Source organism: Carlito syrichta, unplaced genomic scaffold, assembly GCF_000164805.1.
Source record: "Carlito syrichta isolate Samal-C Ts95f unplaced genomic scaffold, Tarsius_syrichta-2.0.1 Scaffold307329, whole genome shotgun sequence".
In the NCBI taxonomy this organism is placed as follows: domain Eukaryota; kingdom Metazoa; phylum Chordata; class Mammalia; order Primates; family Tarsiidae; genus Carlito; species Carlito syrichta.
Window position 1 is genome coordinate 126,705 of NW_007251425.1, and position 24,739 is coordinate 151,443.

Here is a 24,739-nt window from a genome sequence, read left to right on the forward strand (position 1 = left end):
TTATGAGGTGATTACTAGTTAAAATATAAACTTAAGGAAGGTAAAAATCTTCATGAAATTTTTCTCTACCAGTTTACAAATAGAGAACTCTAAAGGTGAGGGTGAAAGATTCTTTTGTGCAGCCTGCTTTGGGAGGCATACTTTCATGAATTTATGTCTTGCTTAAATATCTTATTCTCTCGACTCACCTGATGTAAACACAGGACAGAACTTTGGCAAAAATAAAAGGAAGAAGAGCACAGGACTTTGTGTCATTTTGCTCATAGTCACCAAAGCTGCATTACCCACATCCGTGCCTATGTCCCTACGCCTACGCCTATACCCATGTCTGTGCCTGTACCCATGCCTGAACCTCTACCTGTGCCTCAAAGTATGAGCACAAGGCTAGGAGAAATGAGGACAGAAGCACAGCACAATGTAATTTGTGGACGTGCTGGTTTGTTTGGAGTGACCTAAAGAAGAGCAATGTTAGGGTGATGTTCTTGAAGATAAACTGTGTCTGGAAAGTAGTCGCCACAGTGTCATGAAAGAAGAGGTGCCCGTGTGACTCTGCTCAAAGTGGCCAAAGTCTATCAGTGTCAGTTCCAGCTAGTCTTCCGAGGTTTTCATTTTGCAGAGTTAGGAGGGAAAGGGAAGAAGGAACTGTGAACACATGTGAGAATGTAAGAGAAAGGGCCTCAGCGAGTCCTTGGCACAGTCATCAAAAGAAGAAAATCGGCTACTCTGGCCATAAGACCTCAAATGCTAAGTGACAGTGTGACTGAGTAATAAAGAGACTGACTCTGGGAGGGCTTACAGAATTCATTAGGTTACAGCCATTCCCATTATTGTGATTGTCTCCGAACACAACTTCCTATTGCAAAGTTCCGATGCTGACATCTCACTTGGGAGCTATAATGGGGAAAGCTCTCCCAGGCACTGCACCGCAGAGCGGATACTGGGAGGCACACGGCAAGTGTTCCTTTGCCTCCCCACAGCATTCCAGCTGGAGAAAACCTATCAATCCTAATGAATGCTCTTCTTAAAATTTTTATTATTGTCAGCGTAGCAGCTGTGCATGTTTCCTTCTGTGAATTCTTCTGTTAATTTAAGTAAAAGTAACAAGTTAAACCCTATTAAGTCTCAAAGGCAAAATATGTTCAAAGTTAGCAATCAGAAAGTTAGTTGTAGGAGTAAGAAAAACTAAAGTAAAATGAAACCTCTGAGGAGTCAGACTAAATGTGAATACTAGGAATTTTGGTATAATTAAATAGGAAGAGTAGATAAGATATCAAAGAGCCTGCTTGAGTTTTGGTACCAAAAGTTGCACAGCTCCTGATAAACAGAAACAAGACCGCATGGAAGGTCATCTAAACAGCTCAAATGGTCACTGTTACAGATGTCAGACTGGAATATTAACCTAAATAAAGAAAACAGAACACTTCCGCCAGCCTCCAAACCTAAGTAAAGAACCCAGTGTTCATGAAGAAAGTTCAACTTTGAGGAAACGGAAATTCTTCTAGCTTAGCCCCACAAGAAGACGCTGTGTCCCTGTGGAAGCTGGGATCACAGGACCCATTTCTTTCTAATTGAAAATGCGCCTCTCATCTCGATGTCTTTCTTTTCCTGCACAGTTTCATTCCAGGAATTTATCCTGCTCCTCATCATAGATGAGCTTTAAATAATACTTTAATAGAGCCTGGTAGCTATCACATCCAGCAGAGGGCACCAGTGGAAAGCCTACACCAGAACACTTGGCCGGAATCAAGGTTTCCCTTCCTGGAGAACAGAAACTGTTTATCTCCTGTTTGGAGACATATTAGCATAGTAAGGGCTCAGAGTGAAGAACACATTGCAATGTGGCATACAAATGGCAGGTTAGAGAAATTTAGAATTAAAAGCTAGATCAGCTAAGTTGCCCACATACCCAAATTAGAACAGCGAACACTGGCATGAATCTCCACTGTTGGATGTACAGAGCACAGTCTGAAATGGCTCCCAGGGCTAATGGTAGCCACTTGGTCCCTAATTAAAGAGCTCTACCACCCTACTGTAAGTGGGACACCTGCCCTGATTATTTGCTGGGGGATTAGCTTTACACTGAGTTCATGAGTAGTTCAGGAGGTTAACATTGTTTTATTATTCTTGAAGAGTAAAATGTATAGATAAAGATTAATGTACCTGTGGCGACAGCGGCGTAGAAACCTCATTATTTTTCGAGCAGCTTGATCCTGCTTTTTGGTTAGCAAACTGCTCCTGAAAAAGAAGATCACTGTCACAAAAAGGGTGCTGTGAAACCGAATATGAAAACATTGAAAACCAGTCGGTGGTGACGGGGACATTTAGTTAAGCTGATCATGTAGCAAATCCAACAGTACAAACATGCTGCTTTTAGAAGGTGGAAGGTTGCTAGGATTTGGGGAGAAACTAGTGCATTTGCTGCCTTCACAGCACTGAGTCATCTGGGCACGTTCGAAGAGAAAGGAGAGTGTAGGCAAGCATGTCCACCTTGCTTAGGGGAAATGATACAACAGCTGAAGACACAACGGATGGCCCCTAAACATTCCCTCGCAACCCTCCATAAGCGCATTTTGTCGAACAAGGTCTTCTGGCTTTCTTAGTTTTAGAAGTTGATTCAACTGAGTGGATACACTCTTTGGGCTCTCTTTTCTAAAACCTTTATCAATGTATTTTACCTTGCTAAACATTTTTATTATACCCTCCAAAACGGAATCACTTACCCCTAATTACTCATCCACAGCCATACATGTAGTAACTACAACTAGAACTACTATAAGGGAGTGATGACTTTTTGGGTAGAACTGGCCATGCCAAATTTCAATGTAAGTTGAAACTGAGTGGTGACATCAAAATAACTGGGTGGGAGGTAGAGAGAAGTTAAAAAGACCCAGACTCACAGCGTGGGCGTAACTACACAAAGTCACCACACTTAGAATGTTCTGGAAGAAGAGCTGCACAGGCTTTAGGTCCTGCACAGACCTGAGCATCAGCCCGGGGCAGGTTCTCCACCCACCTGAGCTTCTGCTGCACGATGACCGCCGTCCGGCGAGCCTGCCGCCTCTTGCCACACTTCTTGTAGCTCCGGTAAAACTTCTGGATCAGCACGGCCGCGCGCCGGCTCTGCTGGAACCTCTTTTGTTCATAGTAACTTCGGAATTTGCTCTGGATAAGGATGGCAGCCTGTGTCATCTTTTTATAAAGTGCATACTGCAGGGGAAACAAGAATAGGCAAACAGTAGCAACAGGAGCCGCACCAGCCAGTTTCCCTGGATCTCACTGAGGGAGGGAAGGAGAGTGACTACTTTCTCCCCCTCAGTTATCATAGTCTCAGTCTGGGTTTAATTACAAAAGAGAAAAACTAGGAATCTTTACACCTACCTTTCCAAAATGCAAAATATGACTTTAAGGGTTGCCTTCAGACAGTATATTGCTTTATACATGTATTTTCCCCCCAAAATATTAAAATATTTTGCCCTTTTGAAAAAAAAAGATAACAGCAATAAACTTAGACATGTATGAGTCTAAAACATAGAGAGTAAAAATTTAACTGTTTAATATTTACTGTCCAATTTGGAAACATTTCAAATCTCTATGCCTCCCAATTCCCACCATATGCAACTCTACTTAGTAGTCAGCACCTAACTTCTAACTATATGACACGTTTCTGACTGAGTTACAAGGTCCCAAATACAAGGCTTATCATGAAACGCTGACACCTTTAAGTCATTTAACCTGCAAAAGATGAACGCTGGGAAGATCGACACAGTAGTGAAGCAATGACACCTGGGAGGCTGTCGTGTGGCTAAGGACTGCTCAGTGGCTAGTGCCAGCAGCCTGCGCTCAGCTCACTGCCAAGCTGTAGACAGGGGGGACAGAAGGCACGAGAGAGCAAATCTCCTCACACCAGTCTCCAGGCACCCAAAACACAGCACTCTCCAAGGTTTAAACAGCTATGTCCATGTTGCTAAAGAAACCGAGTATGATGCTGGGACAGGAAGCTGCAAGGAAGCCCTTTGCTTATACGAAGGCAACTTACTAGTGCAAGGAAAAATCCTCCTCAGAACACCCCATGTACACCTAACTATAGCTCTGGGTTCTGAGGTGGAATGAGGGAGGGTAGCTGACTTCTCAGAATGCCCAGAAACAGGGCCCTTCCGGGAGAGTCTTCTGGAGTCTTAGTCTCATCTGGTCTGCTTTCCATTTTCACTGGTCTCAAAGTCTTTTAAGACAAGACCACTGTATCCTGCAGAACTTCTGTGGTTTTCACCAGCTCGGCCTGTACACACTGCACATTCAGACCCATCGGCCACAGTGAAGCCAGTCATGAAAAGGGGAGGTTTACTCAGTGGTCACTGGGTTCACAGTAATCGGCTTGGAAGGACTGACACTAGCCTAGGAAATGTCCAATTATTATTGACGGCAAAACCCACTCCAGCTGAATAAACCATGTGGTCCCCAAGGATAGATGCCCAGTGGTCAGACCGCCTGGCAGGGGGACTATGCTTGTTTCATGACCATGCCATCTGAACGGCCCCTCCTTGTAGTTGGTGATGGGTGTGAAGTTTGTGACTCTGGTGGAATGGTTTGTGAGAGGACTTGGTGTTATCATTACCTTCAAGGCTATCCATGTCAGCTTGGGGGAGAAACAGAAAATACAAGATTAATGTTAGATTGCTGAATATAATGAAATTAAAAACCAGAATCAATAAAACTCCCAACCAAAAAAATAAAAAAAAAATTTAAAAAGGCAACCTGGCTATATTAATGCCTTCTGTCTTCCAAAGTATTTGTTTTATAGTCATCACTATTTCCAAAAATAATGCTTTCTGTCTTCCTAGACAATTGGACACTTCTTTGGGAAGAGAGTTACTTATTTTTTCAAAGCCAGACATACTTTGGAATGAACACCTGTTGTCATCACAGACGGAGGCCTTGATTCTGTGTCATGAGTGTTCATGTGAAGCCTGCTCACCAGACAGAAGCAGCATAGCTCCCGCTGCAGAGCTATAGGTACTGTGGTGTCAGCGTTTACACAATAAACCTTCATTTTCTGGGATCATGAACTCAACTGGCTATTAGATGGAGACGTCTCCCCATACCTCCCTTAATGGGGCATAAGCCCAGAGAAACCAGAAAAGATGGCAACCCACACCAGAGCTGAGGCACGTCCCGATCACAGCAACAGAACCAAGTCCATGTGTCTGGACCAGTACACTAACATGTCTACTATTCCTTACCCAGAAATTTAAAACTATGCAAAGTACAACCCAAAAAAAGATTATAGAATCTGCCTACAAGACTGAATTTTATCATGAGAACCAGCCAAGACTCCATCAGGCAATTTAAACTGTTTTATAACCACCTGGATGATTAGAAAGACCTTATATTTACTTCATTTCTGTGAGCCTCGGTTTCTTCATCTGGAAAATACTGCTTACTTCAAATCATGGTAAAGGCTAAATGAGATGGAGTGCCTGGAAGATCCATCACACCCCAGCCACTCAGTCAACCTGAGGTCCCTGCCCACCTGACCATGGCTGTGGAACCCTACGCGTTCTGGAGACAGCCACACTGCATGGAGGGGTGCTGAGACATCTTCTTGCACCCCTCTTGACTAAGGAATGCAAACATGATGCAAGATGTTCTGGGCTTCTTAAGGTTTTCAAAAATTTTTACAGTTTTTCATTTTAAAATGGATAAGAAACGCTGAAGGGAAAATGGCCAAAAATGACATAAGTAATTCAATATCAAGGATAATAGCCAGCATTTGCCTTCTCCAATCACCATATTGAACCTCCTAGAATTATTTAATTACGAGGGGGTTTATACAATTATTGGACCATAGATGCTTGTTTCAAGCACAAATACTTTTCTTCTTTGCATCAGACCAGTATCTCAGGTAGGTGGTGATATTAAAAGTCAAAAACTTGACAGAAATTAATTTGTGGCACAAACTTAACTGCAGATGTTACAGATGATTTTGTTTTGTTTTCCTCTGTGTCTTTTTTTTAAGAGACGGGCTCTCACTATGCTTCCCAGGCTAAACTCAAGCTACTGGGCTCAAGGGATTCTCCTGCCTCAGTCTCCCCTAGTTTTTAATCAAGGCATTCTCATTAAGTCTTTGTAATTAGGTCCTGAATGTAGCACCCTTTTGCCACATGACACACCAGAATCCTTAGTGGCCTGGGGCTGCTGGGGCAAGGTGCATTTTCCTTCTGTTGCATGAAACTGTGGTTTACCTGTTTATATTTTCTGTAACAACGCTGAATGACCGCAGCAGCTACTTCTTGTTGTTCCCGCAAGGGTCGGCCCTTAAGGGTAATGTGAGGGAAAAAAATAAAACAAAACAGTAATGGTTTAATATAAGAAATGTCAGCTTTCTTAAATATAACTATTACTCACTGAATGCAACTTTCTCAGAACTGAGACTCCAGATTTACCAAAATACACTGATAACTAATTATAAATGTAAATCGGGAAAAATGAATTTAGAGACTAAATCTCAGACTATTCTTCCTTTTATAAAAAAATTTATTTCTTTATTTTTTAATTTTTAAAGATGAGTACAATTCAGGATTAGGTATACAACTGGTCATTGAACAGGTAAAGTTTGGGCCTCACTTTGGTCCCTACTTCACCTGGTTTGAGATCAGGTTCCCTTATTGATGAAGTGTGCCCCACCTATTCTTGCTTCTAAATAAAACCATGACATTTGGATGGTAGGTGGCCTAAAAAACATACTTATTTTTAAAGTATTTAACAAATTTGGTGCTGTACTATTTCCGTTTGCCAGATCTCAACTGTCTTTCCTAAGATAACTCCAATGACTTTACCTTTGGATCAGTGATTAATGGTTTTTAACACCTTTTTGGGGGTGGGGGGGAGGCGTTGTCAAAGAGCCTTTGAGAATCTGCAGAAGACTACAGATCTTCTCCTCACCACAAATGCACAGACAGAAAATTTCCCAGTGAACTGTGGGGACTCATGGGCTACCTGAAGTCAGTCCGGGACTCCCAGTCAGAAACTGCTGCTTTAGGTCATAAATTCCTTGTGGCAGGGTGTCACCTTGCTTTACGTTAACTAACAGATATCCACCGACATTACCAAGAGTAAGGAGAGATGGTGACAGCCCATCATGCTACTGGCTTTATTTTACTAAACGGATTAATTATTTCAAATAAAAACTCTATAAACTCAGCAACTGTCTTTTAAGAGACCAGAATCATAAAGAGGTGCTGCACTTGGGGTGGCAAGAAGAGAAATATCAATCAGCACTGCTCCCCACTGGGAGAGCCCTTCCTGTCCCGGCCGAGGACATGGACAGAGGCCCTTGGCCCAGCCAGTTAATGCTCTTTGCCTCAGTTGACTGAGGAGGTCACATTTCCCAAATCATTCTGTGAAGGTGCTTTAGGAACTAGGACCTTTGTAAACATGCGATTCAAATTTCATTCGTAACTGTTTAAAAATTGGTTGTGAAAAAAATATGGTTTGGGAGAACGAAAACATTCTAGAATAATAGTGACAGTTGCACAGCATTGTGACAGTACCTAATGCCCCGAATAGTAGACTTCAAAATTGATAAAATGGCAAATCTTATGTTATGAAAATCTGCCACAATAAAAAAGTTTTTACAAAGCAAAAACACACACAGATGCATCATACACCGAATTTTAGTACACTGGAGACTTCCAAAAAATTCTATAAATTTAGAGAAAAAAGAAATAGTATAGTTTTGGTTTGAGTGAGTCTGACTTTCATCTATGCTCCCTGATCCTAAGAATGTCTCAAAGTCAAGGTTCTGTTGCGTTTTACCTTGTACTTCCGGAAAGCTGTCTGGACAAGCCTAGCAGCTTCGTAGAGCTCTCTCTGTTCATGATCAGACAGCGTGAGCTGAGCGAACTCGTTCTCCACCTTCTCACTGGTGGATGCACTTAGGAATTCTGACCAATCTGCGGCGGAGGGAAGGTTGGGTTTCTCGAAAGCTATTTCACTGACTGGAGAGCCTACAGGGCTCAAGCTGGTATTAGAAGAAGGGGTTAGAGGCTCGTTATATGCACTTCTGAAACAAGAGGAGAAAGAGGAAAGACAGATGAACGACTGATTTGTACAACCCTTACATATTAATTAATAAGACAAGATGGTATCCACCAGAAGCCGGGGTGGGCAATTTAAGAATATGCCTTCATTCAGTCAAGTAAGTTGCTAAACATACTCAGTACCTTAACTGCCCTTCAATTTAGTAAGTCCATCCTCCGCACCCGTAATGAGCTTAGTACTGGGTTAAATACTAAAGCAACTAAGTATACCCTCCTGCCCTTATGAAAACTTCAGTTGAATTTGGAGGAAAACATTATGATACATTATTTCATATGCTCTGATGCTGGGGAAGAAAGCAGGTAAGAACACGAGCTGTCCACGAAAGTGGCCATGAGACTCATCCCAGAGCTTCCTTCTCTGGAAAGGTCTCGGATTACATCCAATACAATTAACCTCCCCTGCCTCCGCTTAAGTCCAGGGATTTGTCCCAGGTAGTGACTCCCAGAATCTCACTGACCTGATCTGGGCAGCATTTGGCAGACGGTCAGCATCAGCTAGGTAACTGGCCAGCCAGCTCATTGTACTGCTAATGGTGGCAGGATCTGTTCTTTCCAATCCCGAAGACTCCATGGGCACAAAATTCTCCTGCTTGATCCGGTCAGGCGTGGCTTCAATAATGTGTTCTGCCAAGGTCATCATGTTCACCTGGAGTCAGAAGTTCACAGAACACCCGGGTTAGGAAAGAATCTTAGAAGTTGTACAGGTCTACCTCCCCTCCCCCACCTGGAGAGAAAAAACAAGAGGGGGAAGGCAGGCTTGCACTTCAATTCAGTGCACCCAGCAGCACCTTAAAGTTAGCACACAGTTCACCCACATACGCTGAGATTCTGAGACCTGGTCATGTCCAAGTCACAGTTTGGCAAAAACCTTCAGTCAAGTCTGGGAGCCCTGCGAGGTTGGGCCTGCTTTCTACTCACAGCTATCACCCAACTCCCGACACCATGGCTGGGCAGTTCTGGAGTAAGCTGTAACAGTAGGTGGTGACACTTCCAGTTGCCTAACCGATATATCCAGCTGTCCCCTCGGCCTTGCCTAGAGAACGCCCATCTCACACAGCAACAATATGCGAACCCAGGGGACAGCATGACTGCTCCAAGCCAATTATGATCTTCCTCTTCTTGATTTCCCACCTTCCTATGCACTTAAGGGATGACATGTGACAATAAGACTACCCAGAAGTGTGCTGGGAGGATCCTGGGATGGTTCTGGCAAAGCTTTTGCCTTCCTGCTGAAAAGGGAGCAAATGCCCCGCACTGTCCCCTCCCTCTCTTCTTCCTGCCTGGACTGCAGACAAGCTTCAGCAGCCAGCACCACAGAGCAACACGCATGGAGAGGGAAGCCAAAAAGAACGAGAACTAGGAAAAGAGCCCTCAGTCCCTGATGGCATCGCTGAGCAATGGAACCACTGGACTTCTTGTCATGTGGAAGAGGAGAAATCATTCTGGCTTAAACCAACAGTCGTTAGCTTGCTGGTACTTGCACCCAAAATTCATTCCTAGCAGATACAATTAAGAAGTCTCAAAACTGGTCTGGATTAAGATTTTTTTTTTTTTTTTTTTTTTACCAGAACCAGAGATAAGGCCTCACTTTAAAAAACTTCATTGCATACCTCTTAAAAATGGTAACTAAAACCCAGCAGTCTAGGTTTTTAAGTGAATTGAAAATGTTCTGAAAGGTGACAAAATGCTTATTTTGCAACACGAATGAACCCAAAACACCATGCTAAATCAAAGAAGCCAGACACAGAAGGGTACATAATTCCACTGATGCAAAATTTCTAGAAAAAGTATGATTCTGGGGACAGAAATTAGATCCATGGTTGCCTAGGGCTGAGGAAGGAGTGGAGACAAAATTGTGACCAGACACTGGGAACTTTGGGGGTGACACAAGTGCTGTAAAAAGAAACTATAGCAATGGTGGCACAGGTGTATACATAAATTTATGCAAATCTATCACACTGAGCACTTAAAATCGGTGGATTTTATAGTATGTGAATTATATCTATTCAATAAAGCTGCTAAAAATGCTTATCTTGGCTGGGCTTGGTGGCTCAGTCTGTAATCCCAGCACTTTGGGAGGTCGAGGCGAGTGGATTGCCTGAACCCGTGGGTTCGAGACCCACCCGGGCAACTTGGTAAGACCTCATCTCTACAATAAGTCAAAAATTAGCCGGGCGTGGTAGCACGCGCCTGTAGTTCCAGCTACTTGGAAGGTTGAGGAGGAAGGATCACCGGAGCCCAGTAGGCCAAACAAAAAAATGCTTATCTTGGATAATTCGAAATTTTCATCAAAGGATGAGGATTATTTTTTGCAATAGGATTAAAAAACTTAAGGAAAAAATATTGGAGTTTTTCATCTCCTTCTATATTAGCCCTCTTGATCTGTTGTTCACTTCTGGCTTTATTCTTTTTCCATGAAAGAACTCAAATATTTTATTAAAGTGGAATTTCTTTTTTTTTTTTAAATGTAAGAAAACCACATTTTTTTAAAAATCTATTTTATTTTAAAGATGTGGGGTACAATTCAGGATTAGGTATACAAGTGGACATCATACAGGTAAAGTTTAGGCCTCCCTTTGGTTCCCACTTTTCCTGGTTTGAGATCAAGTATCTTTACTAATGTTATGTGTTCCTCCCGCACACTACACCCCCCCACCCCTGGCATTTTTCTTACAGTATTATGGTAAATGATCAGGGTCTGCTTATGAGTGAGAATATGTGGTACTCAGTTCTGTGTTCCTGCAATAGATCACTGAGTATTATAGACTCTAAATCCAAACAAAGTGAAATTTCTTAAGTCTGAAGGTGATCACCCCATAGTCACCCTCCATAATCCTTCTCCTTTTTATAAACATATCAATGTAAGTAAGAACACTGTAATGTGATAATAAAGCACAACACTCATGAATACCAAGTAGCTGATTTTTTATTGTGATGGCTGCAAAAGGCAATGACACTTAAGTGACTTTTTTTTTTGAGTCAGGTTCTCACTCTGTTGCCCAGGATGGAGTGCAGTGGCATAATCATGGCTCACTGCAGCCTCAACCTCCTGGGCTCAGGCGATCCTCCTGCCTCAGCCTCCCAGACAGCTGGGACTACAGGCATGTGCCACCATGCACTAATTTTTTGATTTTTTTGTAGAGATGAGGTCTCTCCATGCTGCCTAGGCTAGTTTTTAACTTGGGGGCTCAAGCCTTCCTCCCACCTCGGCCACCCAAAATGCTGGGATTACAGGCATGAGCCACTGCACCCAGGCTAACTGACTCTAAAACAACCAATATTTTTAGCATCATGTCATTCATTTCTAAATTTCTTGGATTGTGGTCAGAGAAGATAGCCTTTAAATGCATAGCTTTGGATTCTTATTCAAATTCTCTGTGTCTTAGTATATAAGCAATTTTCATAAATGTGTCTTAGATATCTAAAAAGAATAGTTATATGTGTAGTTTTTATGTGTATTAATTATACATATCTATATAATTACATATAAGTATATTATATATATTAAAGATGTATTAAACCAGTCAGGCGTGGTGGCTCACGCCTATAATTCCAGCACTTTGGGACACAGAGGTGAGATGATTGTCTGAGTCCAGGGGTTCAAGACCCACCTGGGCAACCTGGTGAGACCTTGACTCTACAATAAATAAAAAAATTAGCCAGGCATGGTGGCACGTGCCTGTGGTTTCCACTACTGGAAGGCTGAGGCAAAAGGATCACCTGAGCCCAGCAGGTCGAGGCTGAGGTGGCTGTGGGCATGCCACTGCAATCCAGCCTGGATGACAGAGTGAGACCTTGACTCAAAAAAAAAGATATTAAATATTAAATCAAGCTTTCTAATTGTACTATTCAAATTATTGACATCCTTTTTGCAACTACTTGGTCTGACAGATTCTGAATCGAAATGGGAACACACTGGTGAGCATGCAGGCCTCCCAACCTGTGCCAAACACAGAGGGCTGTTAGGAAGGGTCCCCTGGGATGCAGGGAGTCCAGTGGCTCAAAAGTCAGACCTTTCTCTAGGAATGCCACAGGATATGAGACCTCCATGCATCTCCTCCTCACTGCCTCACTCTTACAAGCCTGGCGTCCGCTAAATTTCTAGAAGTGCTGTCCTTTTGCATTTGTTTTGGGTTATATCCATGGGAATTTGGGAAGAGATGAAGTCAAATATATGGCTTTAAGCTTCCCTTGTGGTCCTCCTCTAGATATTTTAAATAATGAAATTTGCTTAATAGCCTAATGTCAAGTTTACTTCCGTACAAATTCCCTTAGCCTATAACAAGTTCAATGCCCTAAAAGAATTCTGGTTTTTCTAGATTTATTATAAGGGCAGCTGACCATCACCTTCAGGGATACGACACTGCACCTCCTGAGAGCCTCACGCTATATCTGCCCTTTACAGCGGCCAGTCATGACTATGCTGATTAAGGTCATTCGGGTCATGCCAAGTCTAGCCACAGGCTCCTTGTTCTAGTTCTTTTTAGGGCCTTGACTCCATTCTAACTGGTACTTCAAGAGTGAAATCAGTCAACTGGGTGCAAGAAGGAAGCTTACTGTAGGGCCAAGAGAGAGTTCCGAGGAGGAAGGAAGGCAGCTTTGCAGAGACCTGGGTCAGTGGTGTCCAGGTCTCACTCACAGTGCCTGATTTACAGAATGAACACGTAGGGCCCGGGGAAGAAGACGCTCCAACATTATGCCAAGACCAGACTTCTCGCCCTTCACTGGGGAACGTACACACCCTTGGGAAAGTGAGCGCAACGACCAAGGTAACTCTGACGCCTGCCGGGGCCTTGCTTGTGCTTACCTGGATGTCATCCATGGGCTGGGAGCACTCTTCGCTCTCTGCACTATCCCGGTACGACCCCATCTCTGTATTCACCTCTCTGTTAGCCATCATCAGGACACTCATTGGTTCCCGTGGACGCACCTGTGAAGGTGCCGCCTCCTTTCCTACAATGGTCCCCTTCGGATTTCCAGTCACCTGTACTGTAGACACACCAATGTAAAGATCTTTGGAATTCCACTTTACTACAGGCTGAGATCCAGAGGCTTGGAATCCTGCAGTCTCTGGAGCGGGAGGGGAGAGTTCCCGGCTGTAGTCCCTCACTCCTTCACTGGGGCTGACTGTCTCGGGGACAGACTGCTTAGAACTAGGGCTTTGCTTCCTGATATTTGGCTGTTCCAGACCCAGTGCAGTGGAAAGCAGCTTCTCCTGCCTTGCCTGGAAGTGCTCAGGGTTCAATTTATGCTTTTTGGGAGCCGGATAATCTTTGTGGCTCTCACTGCTGTAGTAATTAGAGGGTTCAGACCGAGGTCTTCTCAGCTCTGAAAAGTACAGTAGAAAGGATAGTCAGGACAGGCGATACAATTAGGAATCCTAAAGAATTAATACTTTCTCTATGCCTGAGAGACGCAAAGTGCAAAGCCAGAATGCAAGACATGTCCCTCATAGTTAACTATTCCCCAGCATATATTGTATTCAGATAATCTTCCTCCAAAAATGTGTATTTCTTGCATGAACACAATTTTTGTTACTTTCTGTATGGTGGGGGCACTAGGCATTCTTAATGGAAAATAAGAAACATTTTTAAAAATCTTAAATGTATGTGAACCTTTCTGAGGGCAGCTGCATGAAAGCGAATGGGAGATCTGTCAAGTTCTGGATGTAACAATTCTGAATTTTTACCTGGATTGGTACTTGCAATAACGGTGACTCCTTTGGGTATTTCTGGAGAGTTAATTGCTTCACTGTGCCACTGGGCCATCCAGCTGTCTGTACTGGGCTCTTCACTTGCAGGACAGTGGATTCTGGGGTTCTGCCCCAACTGAGCCTGCTCGTCTCTCTGCAAGTGCTCCAGACACTCTGCTAGCTTCACATGACCCCTTGACCTGGCAATTCCTAGAGGCAGCCTTCCCAGAGAGTCCGGAATAGAGATTGCCCGACGGTCCCACTTGTACAGCACAACAGCAGCTTCCAAGTGCCCTAGGGCACAGGCCCACATCTACAAGACAAGACAAAGCCAGCTTTCTCAATAAAAGGTTAAACCATATCTGACTTTTGCCACTGCCACCACCAACTGACAAACTAGTTCTTATGGGCAATCTCACTGGGGCCACCAAACATGACTGTGACAAAGCATCTCTGATAAATGCCACATGTCAATGAAGGGTAACAGGCTGAAAAAATGCTTGGGGACTAAAAGAACCTATTCCTTACCAGAGGAGTACAGGAGAAGTGGTCCACATTCAAGGGGTCAACTTCCAGTTCCAAATCAATGCTGTCTGCATGCTTTGTGCTGTAAAGGATGGCACCGAAATCACCACACGATCAACCAGTGTCAAAAGGAAATATCAGAAACCCCACCCAGATGAAACCAAACTGGGCATCTGACATCCCTGCCCGAAGCAACAGAAAGTCCCAGATTCCTAGGGTGGAATGGACTCTCCATTTGGCTAGGAGTCCAAAGGAAATAAAAGGCCCGACATTTGGTTAGTGTCTCACTCAGTACTTCTTGGGCAGAAGTTCATAAAACCCCTTTGGAAGCTGTCCTTGGAGAAAGCCCTTTGCTCCCAGGCTATTAAGCTGACTGAACAGCCAGCTTCTTCCACTAGCAGAAATGCCCTGGAAGAGTCTGCATGCTGCGGAACAAGGGTAGCCACCAGTCACCTGCACCACAGACTTACCGCCACTTGATGAGGGTCTGGATGAGGGTAGCGTAGCCCTGGGCGGCAGCCAGGTGTAAGAGGGTCATTCCGCGGAACGTCTTGGAGTGGATCAGATGCTTGGACTTTGCCCAGCAGGCCCGGCTCATCATCTTCTCACATACGACCACCACACGGCTCTCAAAGCAGCTCCCCAAGGTCCCAGGCCCAGAAGCACACTACCATGAAAGAGGACATGTTATGGCCTCGGCACTCAGGGCCCCCCACCCAGTGCAGGGGGGAAGGGAATAAACGCTTCATGATGAACAACTCAAGATGGAAGACACAAAACACCGAATATAAAGAAACGTCACGAAATAGTGAGCAGAATGTGCTTAGCTTCAGCTCAGCAACTCTTCTCTGAAGCTGTGGCATACTGTAATCTTTCACAACTCTAGGAACACCAGAGTCTGTCTATTATTGCCGACCTTCTGACTATGAATTTCATGCTGATCCATCTCAGAGAAAGTATACGAGGGAGAGACCCCCCAAAATCACAGAATTATCTTTTGGAGGGCATGCCCTTGTAATACAAGCTTCCCCTGCTTAGATAAGTGTTCCAGGAATCCACTGGCACCCATGTACCAGCTAGCGTTGTTTGTGAGAGGCTGCATTCGACTTCAGTGAATTTTTTTTTTTTTTTTTTTTTTTGAGATTCTTTCAACGTGTTTGCCCATTTCATGATGGGTGATTTACGAGTGCACCCACCCACACAATGCTCAGTGTTCCATAGTTTTTTCCCCCAAAAACAGCATGATCCCTGTTGCCCTACCCACCTTCCCTAGTCACCTGATCTCGCCCAAGCAACTTTTTTTTGTTTCCCCAGTTGAAGAAAGTCCTCTAAGGGAAACCTTTTGCCAATATGGAAGAAGTGAAACAAAAACCGGCAGACACCCTAAAAGGCATAAAAACCAACAAGTTCAAAAACCGTGTTGAGTAGCTGACAAAGCATCTTGATAGGTGGATTGCATCAAATGGAAAGTGCTCTGAAGGTGACTGAAGTTTAAACATGTAAGAATACATACACAAGTTTTATAAATAAATTCGGGGTTTTGGGGGGGGTCCACCCTCGAATGCTGCTTTAAAACAATAAGTGGCTTTAGCTTTCCAGTTAACTGAGGTAAATGTTGCAGGCAGTACGCTGCTGTGAGAGTGCAAAGCAGAGCAGCCTCCCTAATGTTTCCATCAGGGACCCAGATCTTTAACTCCCTTGCCTCTTCTGAAGGAGAATTACGCCACTGGGATGTGGGTTTTGGTAATTGTTTTTTTAAAAAATGCTTAACAGTATTCAATAATAATGCTGTCCTTTGTATAAAGAAAAAGGATACAGGGAGAGCATTTGAGATCTTGGAATGTAAGTGTCATTAAGAACCATGAAGGCTATAGGAAAAATAAGTCCACTAGTTTTAACACACGGCTTTCTGCCTGTGAATCGGTTGTAAGGGAAGAAGAATAAAATCAAGCTTAGGAACCTCAACGGTTTGCTTGAATCTCTGTGATAGTGGTTTTATGTTCAACAATCCCTCAAATAGATAGCACTTCTAGCCTAATTTACACCTTTGGTGTTGTTTAAAAGGCAATTTTTTCTGGCAATAAACCCCATAAATTTTAATTACTACAGAAATACTGTTGTTCCTCATTTCTTTCTATTTTTAAATCTAAAAAAATGCCTCCAAAAATAAAAAGGCAGATGATGGCTGCAATGGCATCCTCGACAAAGCTGTAAAAAACTGCAAAGGAGCACAGGTAGGTGATCCCACGTGCCATGGGCTGACCCCAACTCAAAAGGCCCAGCCAGGGCCACTTCACACACACCAGACAGACGTATTCAGGAATACACGGAACTCACCAGGGAGTGAAGAAAGAGGGATTGTTTTTGGTATTAAACAAAAGCAGCCATGTCTCTATCATACGTGACAGACACAGACATTTACTGAAGCCAACTTCAACTGACGAAAGACTATTCAGTAGTAGTCAATGTGGAATGAGACTGTAATAGGCCAGTTGCTGAATGGTTGAGCTTTAAAATGACATTATATATCATTCTCTTTATGCAACCTTTGGTGGTGAAAGCAAAAAGTGTTTTGTAGACATCTCTTATTTTAGCCAGGAAGAGTATCAAACAAAGACTACTTATTTTATAAAATTTGATCGTATCAAGTGAAAAAGAAGTCTATCTTAGCCTTAATAATATCTTGCTGTGTGCTAAGTCTTTATTTTTCATTGATTTCTGAAGATAGGGTAGAAATAAGAAAATTTGAAGAGAAAGGAGCTTAGTTTTTGGGTGTGGTATACTAGTTTTAATCTACTACTTTTATTATTATTAAAATATTACTAACATTTGGTATTTAGGAGGATCATAAAACGAAAAATGTTCACTTAAAAAGGTAATTGTTCCAAGGAAATGCTCATCCATCTTAAGAGAAAGAGGAGGAGGGACTATTTGAGGTTTTTAGGCAACAACTCAGAGGTGGAGGTGAGAAATACTACCAGTTACTTCATATTTATCTCTAAGGTCTTTTGAGAAATAGTTTCTGCCTGGGAGACTTTCCTAAAATAAAGTTCCTAAATGAAATTTATATAAAGCCTTCAAGACTAATGGGATGCTAAAACAGTATTTTTTCGTATTCAGCAATGTAATACATTCTACATTGGAAGGTGCTATAATGTGTAATGTCATTCTGCATTAAATAATCCCATAAACAGTTTCTCTGGGACCTTTTAATATTGGTCATCTTGAGTTTATAAAAGGCTTATGAATTACTGAGTTCAATTATGTTTTACCCCCATGCCTAAGATAGGGATAAAAGGCACAATACGAAAGGAGGAGACTCTCTGACTTCATTCTGAGCCCCAGCAGGTGTGAATCACCATTTGGATACCCTCAATGCCCGCCGCCAGGTGAGAGCGGTGAGTTCTGAGGTGAGCACAAATGACTTCCAGACGAGGGAGGTGACCCACTGCCGAGCTCCACATCCCAAGGCTTCTTTTCTACAACACGGATGACAGAGTTCAGGCACAGGGATGATAAACGCTCCCTCGCGCGGTTTGCCTCCACCCAGGAAGGACATCAGCGGCAGAGAAGGGCCCTGGGGGCCACCGCCTTGCCAGCACAATGAAAGTGGACTGTTGCAGCACAGATGCCTACCTGAGCCTGGCCGCCTCCGGTCCCACTCCCGGCGCTGCCTCCGCTGCTCCCTCCTCCGCTGGCCTGTTTGTGCTGCTGGGACCCCGTCATCTCAGCCATCCTCCTTTCCATCTGCTCCAGCCGTTCCAAGATGGACATCCTGAACTGGTTGTCTAGGACGGAGCAGGAGCAAGAGTGAGTTAGTGCTTGGGACAGGGCCGTAGCACGTGGCCCATCCAAACTTGCAGGACTGGCAGGACGTGCGTCAGGAGTGTCACATCAGAGAGGGCTGTCCAGGCCTTACTGCTACAGCTGGGAGTGTCTGGCACCTTGCACAAGACAGCACAAGACAGTGGTGTCCACGGCAGCCCAGGGTCCTCAGAGAAAGCTACAGAAAACCCCCCTCTGTCAAAGATCTGTGCTGCAGGTTCCAGCCACCCCATGTCTTTGCTAAATTTCCCCCTGGTACCTCTGATCTGGTGGAGGAGCAGTCCCTAGGGCAAACAATTGAAATGAACACAAATTCATTTAAACTAGTAGAAGAAAGCAATCATTATGGGACAGGAGGATATATTAAACCAAAAAAAAATAGTATCTGTTTTACCTCAAAACCGAGTTTTTATAAAAACAAATCAAACATTTTTTAAAAATTTTATTTCCCGGCCCCATCTCTAGCTTGTGTAATTTATTTTAGGAATAGCATCATTCACTGCTCAAGATTCTCACACATTGAACACACCTCTCGGTCAGAGACAAACATAAACAGGGGCTTTACATGTCTATAAGAACAGATGCAACTGTCAGAGCCAGGACCGCACCTCCAAAAGGTCTGTGATTCAAAAACCACCTTCCCAAGCTCAGCACCCTGTGTCTGCACACCCACAGCATGGCGCACACGCGAGCACACAAACACGTCGCTGTTGAGTTACCACACAAGTACCTGAGAGGAGCTAACGCCACAACCGACACCACCAGCACCTTCGCTCATCTCACACGTGTTGGTGAATGCCGGGCCAGATGGTGAGCAGTGACTACGAGAGAACAGGATGCTCCCCGCTCCAGTGCGGTCAGACTGTGACAAGTGAAGACAGTAGGACAGTGCGTGTGTGGTAAGGAGTGATGGGCTGGAAGCAGAATTTAGGTAAGTTGGGAAAGGTCACTTGAGTTGGAACAGAATGAAGAGGAGCTGGGTGTGCCAAGAACCAGGTCAAAGACATAGCAGGTGCAAAGGCCCTGAGGCAGGACACTGAGGGAGCAAAATGACCAGTGGTGGAGAGCAGAAAGAGAGGCGGATGGAACAGAGTGACTGTGAAAGGCCCTGGCTCTGCTGTAAATAGTTGTATCGCTGTGAATTTTGAACATAACCTTTGGTGCCTCAGTTTCCTCACCTCTGAAATGGTGGTGGTCATCGCACCCACCTCAGAGGGTTGCTGACACACGTGAATGCTCAGAACCTGGTGAGTCATAGGTAAGGGTACCAGCTACCACTGCCTTCAGACGAATGAATGAAACATCTATGGAAACTGAACAGCTGTGACAACATATTTCTCCTCGAGCTGCTGGGGCATAACTATTCAAAATACAGTCATCTGAACCACACAAAGGGATAATCTGGAAAAGAAATATATTCCCAGCATTCCTTGCCATCCTGATTATCAATCCCAAGACTAGTGAGCAAAGCTTATCAATCCCACGTGAGAGAAAACAGCAGGTGAAGCCAATGCTCACAGAACACTCCCCACACACTGGCCACCGTCCTGGTCACTTCACAGACGTTAACCCGCTCTCTCTTCACAACAGCCACACAAGACAGGTGCTGTCATGATTCTGGTTTCACAAAGGAGAACACCGAGGCAGGAGGTTCTCGAGATAACAGATACGTCTGGCTCCAGGACCGGGAGCTCAGCTGTGGACGGCAAGAGGAAGGACGTTGTGGACAACAGGCACATGGGTCAGGTGGCTTCCTAGGGGGAAACGACATCTACTTTCCAGAAAGCTCAGCTGAGGCAAAGGATCATAAGGGCCATTCACAGCAAAACCTTCAGTACTGACTTAACATCTACTGGGCTGGACTTCACGGAAACACAAAAGCGGGGGTCGTTCTTCAAGAAGCCGGGTATTAATTTCTAATAAGCTACTTCCAGGAACAGTAAGGAAAGATAAATCCTTCCTCTTTTGAAGTGAAAAATAACATCTTTGTTCCAGTTTCACACGTAGGGAAGGACGGGCGTGGGCACACCTGGGGACCCTGCTGGAAGGGTCCTACTTGATGGCAGTTGCCAGTCCAGAAGCAACTATACAAATACCGCGTGGGGGAACACGGCCTTCACCCTGTGACCACCTTGGAAAACACAAGAGGACTATAGAGGTGGCACTGGTGTCCGCACTCCCAATTCCAGGTCTCTCTACCAGAAACCTGAGGTCCTGCCTACAGCCTAAGAATCTTGCTCTCCGGCTGGAGTTCAAGTCCAAGTGGCCTGGCAGGTGCACAACTTCCCAGCCTGTCCCTCCCGGGGCCACGCCAGACAGTCATTGCTCTGACCCTACTCAGATGTCCCGCATCCCACTGAGACAGCTGGGTTTCCTCTGAGGCAGACACATCCCTTCTTCTCAAGACTACAAAATCCCACATCTGCTAAATGAGTGTTTGGGACCCATTTCCTTTGTTTCTGAGCACTCTGGAACCTGATGGCTGAGATGCACATCCCAGAGCACAAGGAGGGGCTGTGGTCAGCCAGAGAGAGCCCGCCGGCCGCCCACAGAGACGGCTTTGTCCTGGCAGTGCTGCAGTGCGCTGCAGTGCGGCCCGCGACAGCCCATCCCCCCGCAAGTAGGGATACTGCAGAAACAGACCCTCTCACCACCGAGCCAGCCCCTGCCCCTGGCGTCGCCAGGTCAAAACACTCCAGCCCTCACAATGCCTCTGTGCTTGTCCCTGAGGAGACCAGCTTTTTCAGGCTGCCCTGTCACCTTGCAGTGAGGGCTGGCGAGGTATCAAGCCACTCTGAGAAACACTTCACGACAATACTCAGAAGCAATTATTTCCCTCTTAAGAAGCTCGCATGATGCATAGCAGCATCTCAGCCTCTCAATTCCAAAAGGGGGAAGGGAGTGATAATTAAAATAAGAAGCCAATCTCAAATGCAAATGATGGAGCTGGCATCCCAGGGAGCACAGGTCTGTTGCACCATGCTGACCAAATTCAAAGAGATTTTAAAGGTCACACTTCCTTTCCTGTTTGCGAGGTTTCCTGGGTTAGATAGATAAAACGGTCTTCACATCTCCATTACTAGCAAGTCAAAAGCTTTATGCTTGTCTTAGTGTTATAGCTTTATCATAATAAAAACACTGCAAAACACTTAGCAAATTCAGAACTATGCATCACTGTAATTGTATACTGTGTGTGAGTATGGGATAAAGGAACCATAATTACTTAGATGCAAAAATAATAACTTCTGAATACATTCGAGTAACAGAGTATATATTCATTATTATTATTATTGTTGTTGTTAGAGTTATTGTTTTTGAGTTGGGGTCTCACTCTGTCACCCAGGTAGGAATTCAGTAGCATGACCCTGGCTTATCGCAGCCTGGACCTCCTGGGCTCAGGTGATCCTTCCACCTTAGCCTCTTGAGTAGCTGGGCCTATAGGCACACACCACTATGCCAGGCTAATTTTTTTTTTTTTTTTGTAGAAACACGGTCTCACTGTGTTTCCCAGGCTGGTCTCAAACTCTTGTGTTCAAGCAATTCTCCCACTCTGGCCTCCCAAAAGTGCTGGGATTACAGGCGTGAGCCACTGCACCCAGCCACAAAGTATATTTTAAAGATTCACTTACTCATGTACAGGTATTTACTGAGCACCAATGATACACCAGGCACTTAGGAGTGCCCAGCACACTAGTAGGGAAACATCCTTGCCCTCTTTTGTTGGCTGACAAATAATTTCAGTAGCAGGAATGAAGCTGGGGTTTTAAAGCAATATGTGGGATCAGGGGGAAAAAGTCATGTGTAGATTTGGGGGGTTGGTGACTTTGGCCCTGGGTCCCACCCGTGACGTCTCAAAGACAACAGTGACTCAGCCTTGAGGGCTGCCAAGCCGGGTGTCCTCAGGACAGCCTGAGTGAAGAACCGGATGACTCCACCCTACGAGCACCTCTGCACAGAGAGAAAGTCAAGAGAGTGTGTTTTCACGAGCACCCCGTGGGCTCAGAGGGGTTAAAGCCTGAGGAGATGCCAGTGGTCTCAGCAAGCAAGCCAGGGCTTGAGCGCTACTCTTGTCTTCCTTCTTAGGTTTTCAGTTCTCATCCAGAAATATGAGGCTAGGTCCATCTCACCAAAGAACAAGTTCCTGCTTCATCGCAAAAAAGACACTCTATATCGGACACATGTGAGCCCTGGGACAGAAACCCCAGGTCTGTTTCTGACAAAGCATTGGCCTCTGTCGAATATATAAGGGTGACAACCCAGCAGTCCAGGGATGGGCACTGGCCTTCCTAAGCATCCTACCCAAAAAATAAAAACAAATGATGTCTTTACAGATATGCACCTTGTCAAAAAATAACAGAGAGACATGATCCCCTCTCCCACAAGCCCTCAAAGTAGCAATACAAAATTCACGAAACTTAGTTGCAATGATACTCTCACTTCACATGGAAAAAAAAAAATGAGAAATTTCGAGGCACGTAAAAGGCTATAAACACATCCTTACACACAGTTTATATGCTGGGGGAGGTAGTACATGCATGTGAACACCCAGAACTGCCCTGAGCTGAGCCACAACCTCCCCAGTGAATGATGAACTTTCCGAGGGCACAGGGGGAGCCAGGCAAAACCAAAACTGTGTAGCAAGAAAGTATCAAACTCCTGTCTGGGCCCCCCCCCTCCAATTCTCAGCCCCCTCTGGCTCCAGCAACGAGGTAAGGGGAGGTCGGATTCCCACCTCCGGAAGCGCTTCCAGGCATCCCTCCTGGGGCAGTGTCCGGTGTGACCCACAGTGCTGGCCTCCTGCTGCTGCCCATGTGCTGCCCTGGACTGGAGGCCTCAGCTCCTCCCAGGTAACCATTCCTCTAGACAAGTCGTTCTCAAACTTGAGGAGGACGTCTTAATAGACAGCTGGGCCTGTTCGTGGGGTGTTTTGATCCAGGGGTCAGGGGACGCCCAGAAGCTGCCTTTGTAACACACTCTTGGGTGGCGCCAGTGCTCCTGGCATGGGGCCACATTTCAAGAACTGCTGCTCTAAGACCCGGCCTGCTTCCACAGGGAAAGAAGGGTTCCTCACTCTTCCACCCACGTGCTTGTGGAAGAATGACCCAGAACCAGCTGCCCAGACAGAAGCTCAGGTTCCTACCCCACAGGGATACACGAGACAAGCCTACATGTGAGTCAGGCCCGCGCTATCCCCAGGAGCTCAACAATCATTGAGTGCACATATTCTCTGTAAGCACACAGTTCAAATCCGGCAATACCTGAACATGACTTGAACTGCCCCCCACCTGCCCTGTGCTTGCAACTCACCAAGTTCCACCATTCCCACTGCATCTTCCCTCTCCACAGCTTTTCTATTATTCAGTTAATGGCACATCTCCCCGCGTCTGTCCTTGCCCCCTCTCTCTAGCTGTCTATGTTCCTGCAGGGCTCCAGGGAAGGAGGAAGGATGCTTTCAAGGATCACACAGTAGTTCCCTCCCACCACCTTCCAGACATGCACACACACATCCCTGGATCCCAGGCAAAAAGTAAATAATTCCGATGGCATCTGCGGCAGCAGTCTGGGTCACAATTCCTTCAAAGCTTCTCTTCACGATCTTCTTCTGCCCACACCCCTTTGTGTGGAAGCGTTTTTAGACTGGGTAGCTATGAGGTCGTGGAAGGAACACCAGAGCAGGAATAAGGGCTCTAGGTTTAATCCTGCTACTGAGTGACAGAAAATAGCATTCACTTTACACCTCACTTTTCCCATCTGTAAAGTGGGGCTATTGATATCGATCTTATTGTTTGCGAGGATGAAATAAACTAACATGCAAAGTATCTTTAAGTGACAAGACTCTCAAGCCTGAGCTGTTAGACTGGAGCCTTCTGCCTCGCCATCCCTTGCTGGGGCATTTTTAAGAGTTGTAAAAATTCTAGAATAACTTTTCACATACAGGTAAGTTGCAAAAGCAGGAGAGTTGCCCACATGCCCTTCACTCAGTTTCCCCTAATATCAACACCTTCCATACCCAGGCATGTCTGTCAAAACTAAGAAACACTGGCATACCATGGCTACTAACTGAACGAAAGACTTGGATCACATTGCATCACTCTTCCCTCCAACGTTCCATTTCTTTTCCAGGATCTCATACTGCATTTAGTTTTTACAGCTCTTTGCTCTCTTCTGACCTGAGGCAGTTCTCTGTCTTCCCCCACTTCTCGTGACTCGCAGCTTTGCGGAATCCTGGTCAGGTATCCCTCAGTGTAGGCTCGTCTGACATTTCCTGATGACAGACGGGGTTATGGGTGCTTGGGAAGAATGTCAAGGCAGTGAGGGCCTTGCTCACGCATCTTAAATTGGAGGCTATGTGATGACGGCCTGGGGATGCTGACCTGGATCGTCTGGCTAAGGCAGTGCCTGCTAGGGCTCGCTACTGTGAAGCAACTATTCTCTTTCCATTCGTTTTTTCTTCCATTCTTTGGAAGCAAGTCACTAAGCCCAACCCCTCAAGCAAAGGGGGATTAAGCTCCCCCTCAAGAATGAGGGAGTATCTACATATCATCTTTGGAATTCTCCTGGAAGGAAGTTTTGTCCTTCTCTGCTTATTTATAATAAATAC

At 45.0% G+C, this 24,739-nt stretch overlaps 1 protein-coding gene across 1 annotated transcript in view; it reads right to left on the reverse strand.

Annotated features, from left to right (window-relative positions):
- The window catches only part of CAMTA1 (calmodulin binding transcription activator 1), a 294,680-nt gene that overhangs the window by 10,371 nt on the left and 259,570 nt on the right, over positions 1-24,739 (reverse strand). Inside the window, 11 exon segments of the mRNA XM_021715722.1 lie at positions 2,161-2,235; positions 3,014-3,207; positions 4,613-4,633; positions 6,240-6,311; positions 7,813-8,059; positions 8,555-8,742; positions 12,904-13,424; positions 13,786-14,101; positions 14,317-14,395; positions 14,784-14,980; positions 17,950-18,101. Coding sequence (XP_021571397.1) covers positions 2,161-2,235; positions 3,014-3,207; positions 4,613-4,633; positions 6,240-6,311; positions 7,813-8,059; positions 8,555-8,742; positions 12,904-13,424; positions 13,786-14,101; positions 14,317-14,395; positions 14,784-14,980; positions 17,950-18,101 — 2,062 coding nt within the window.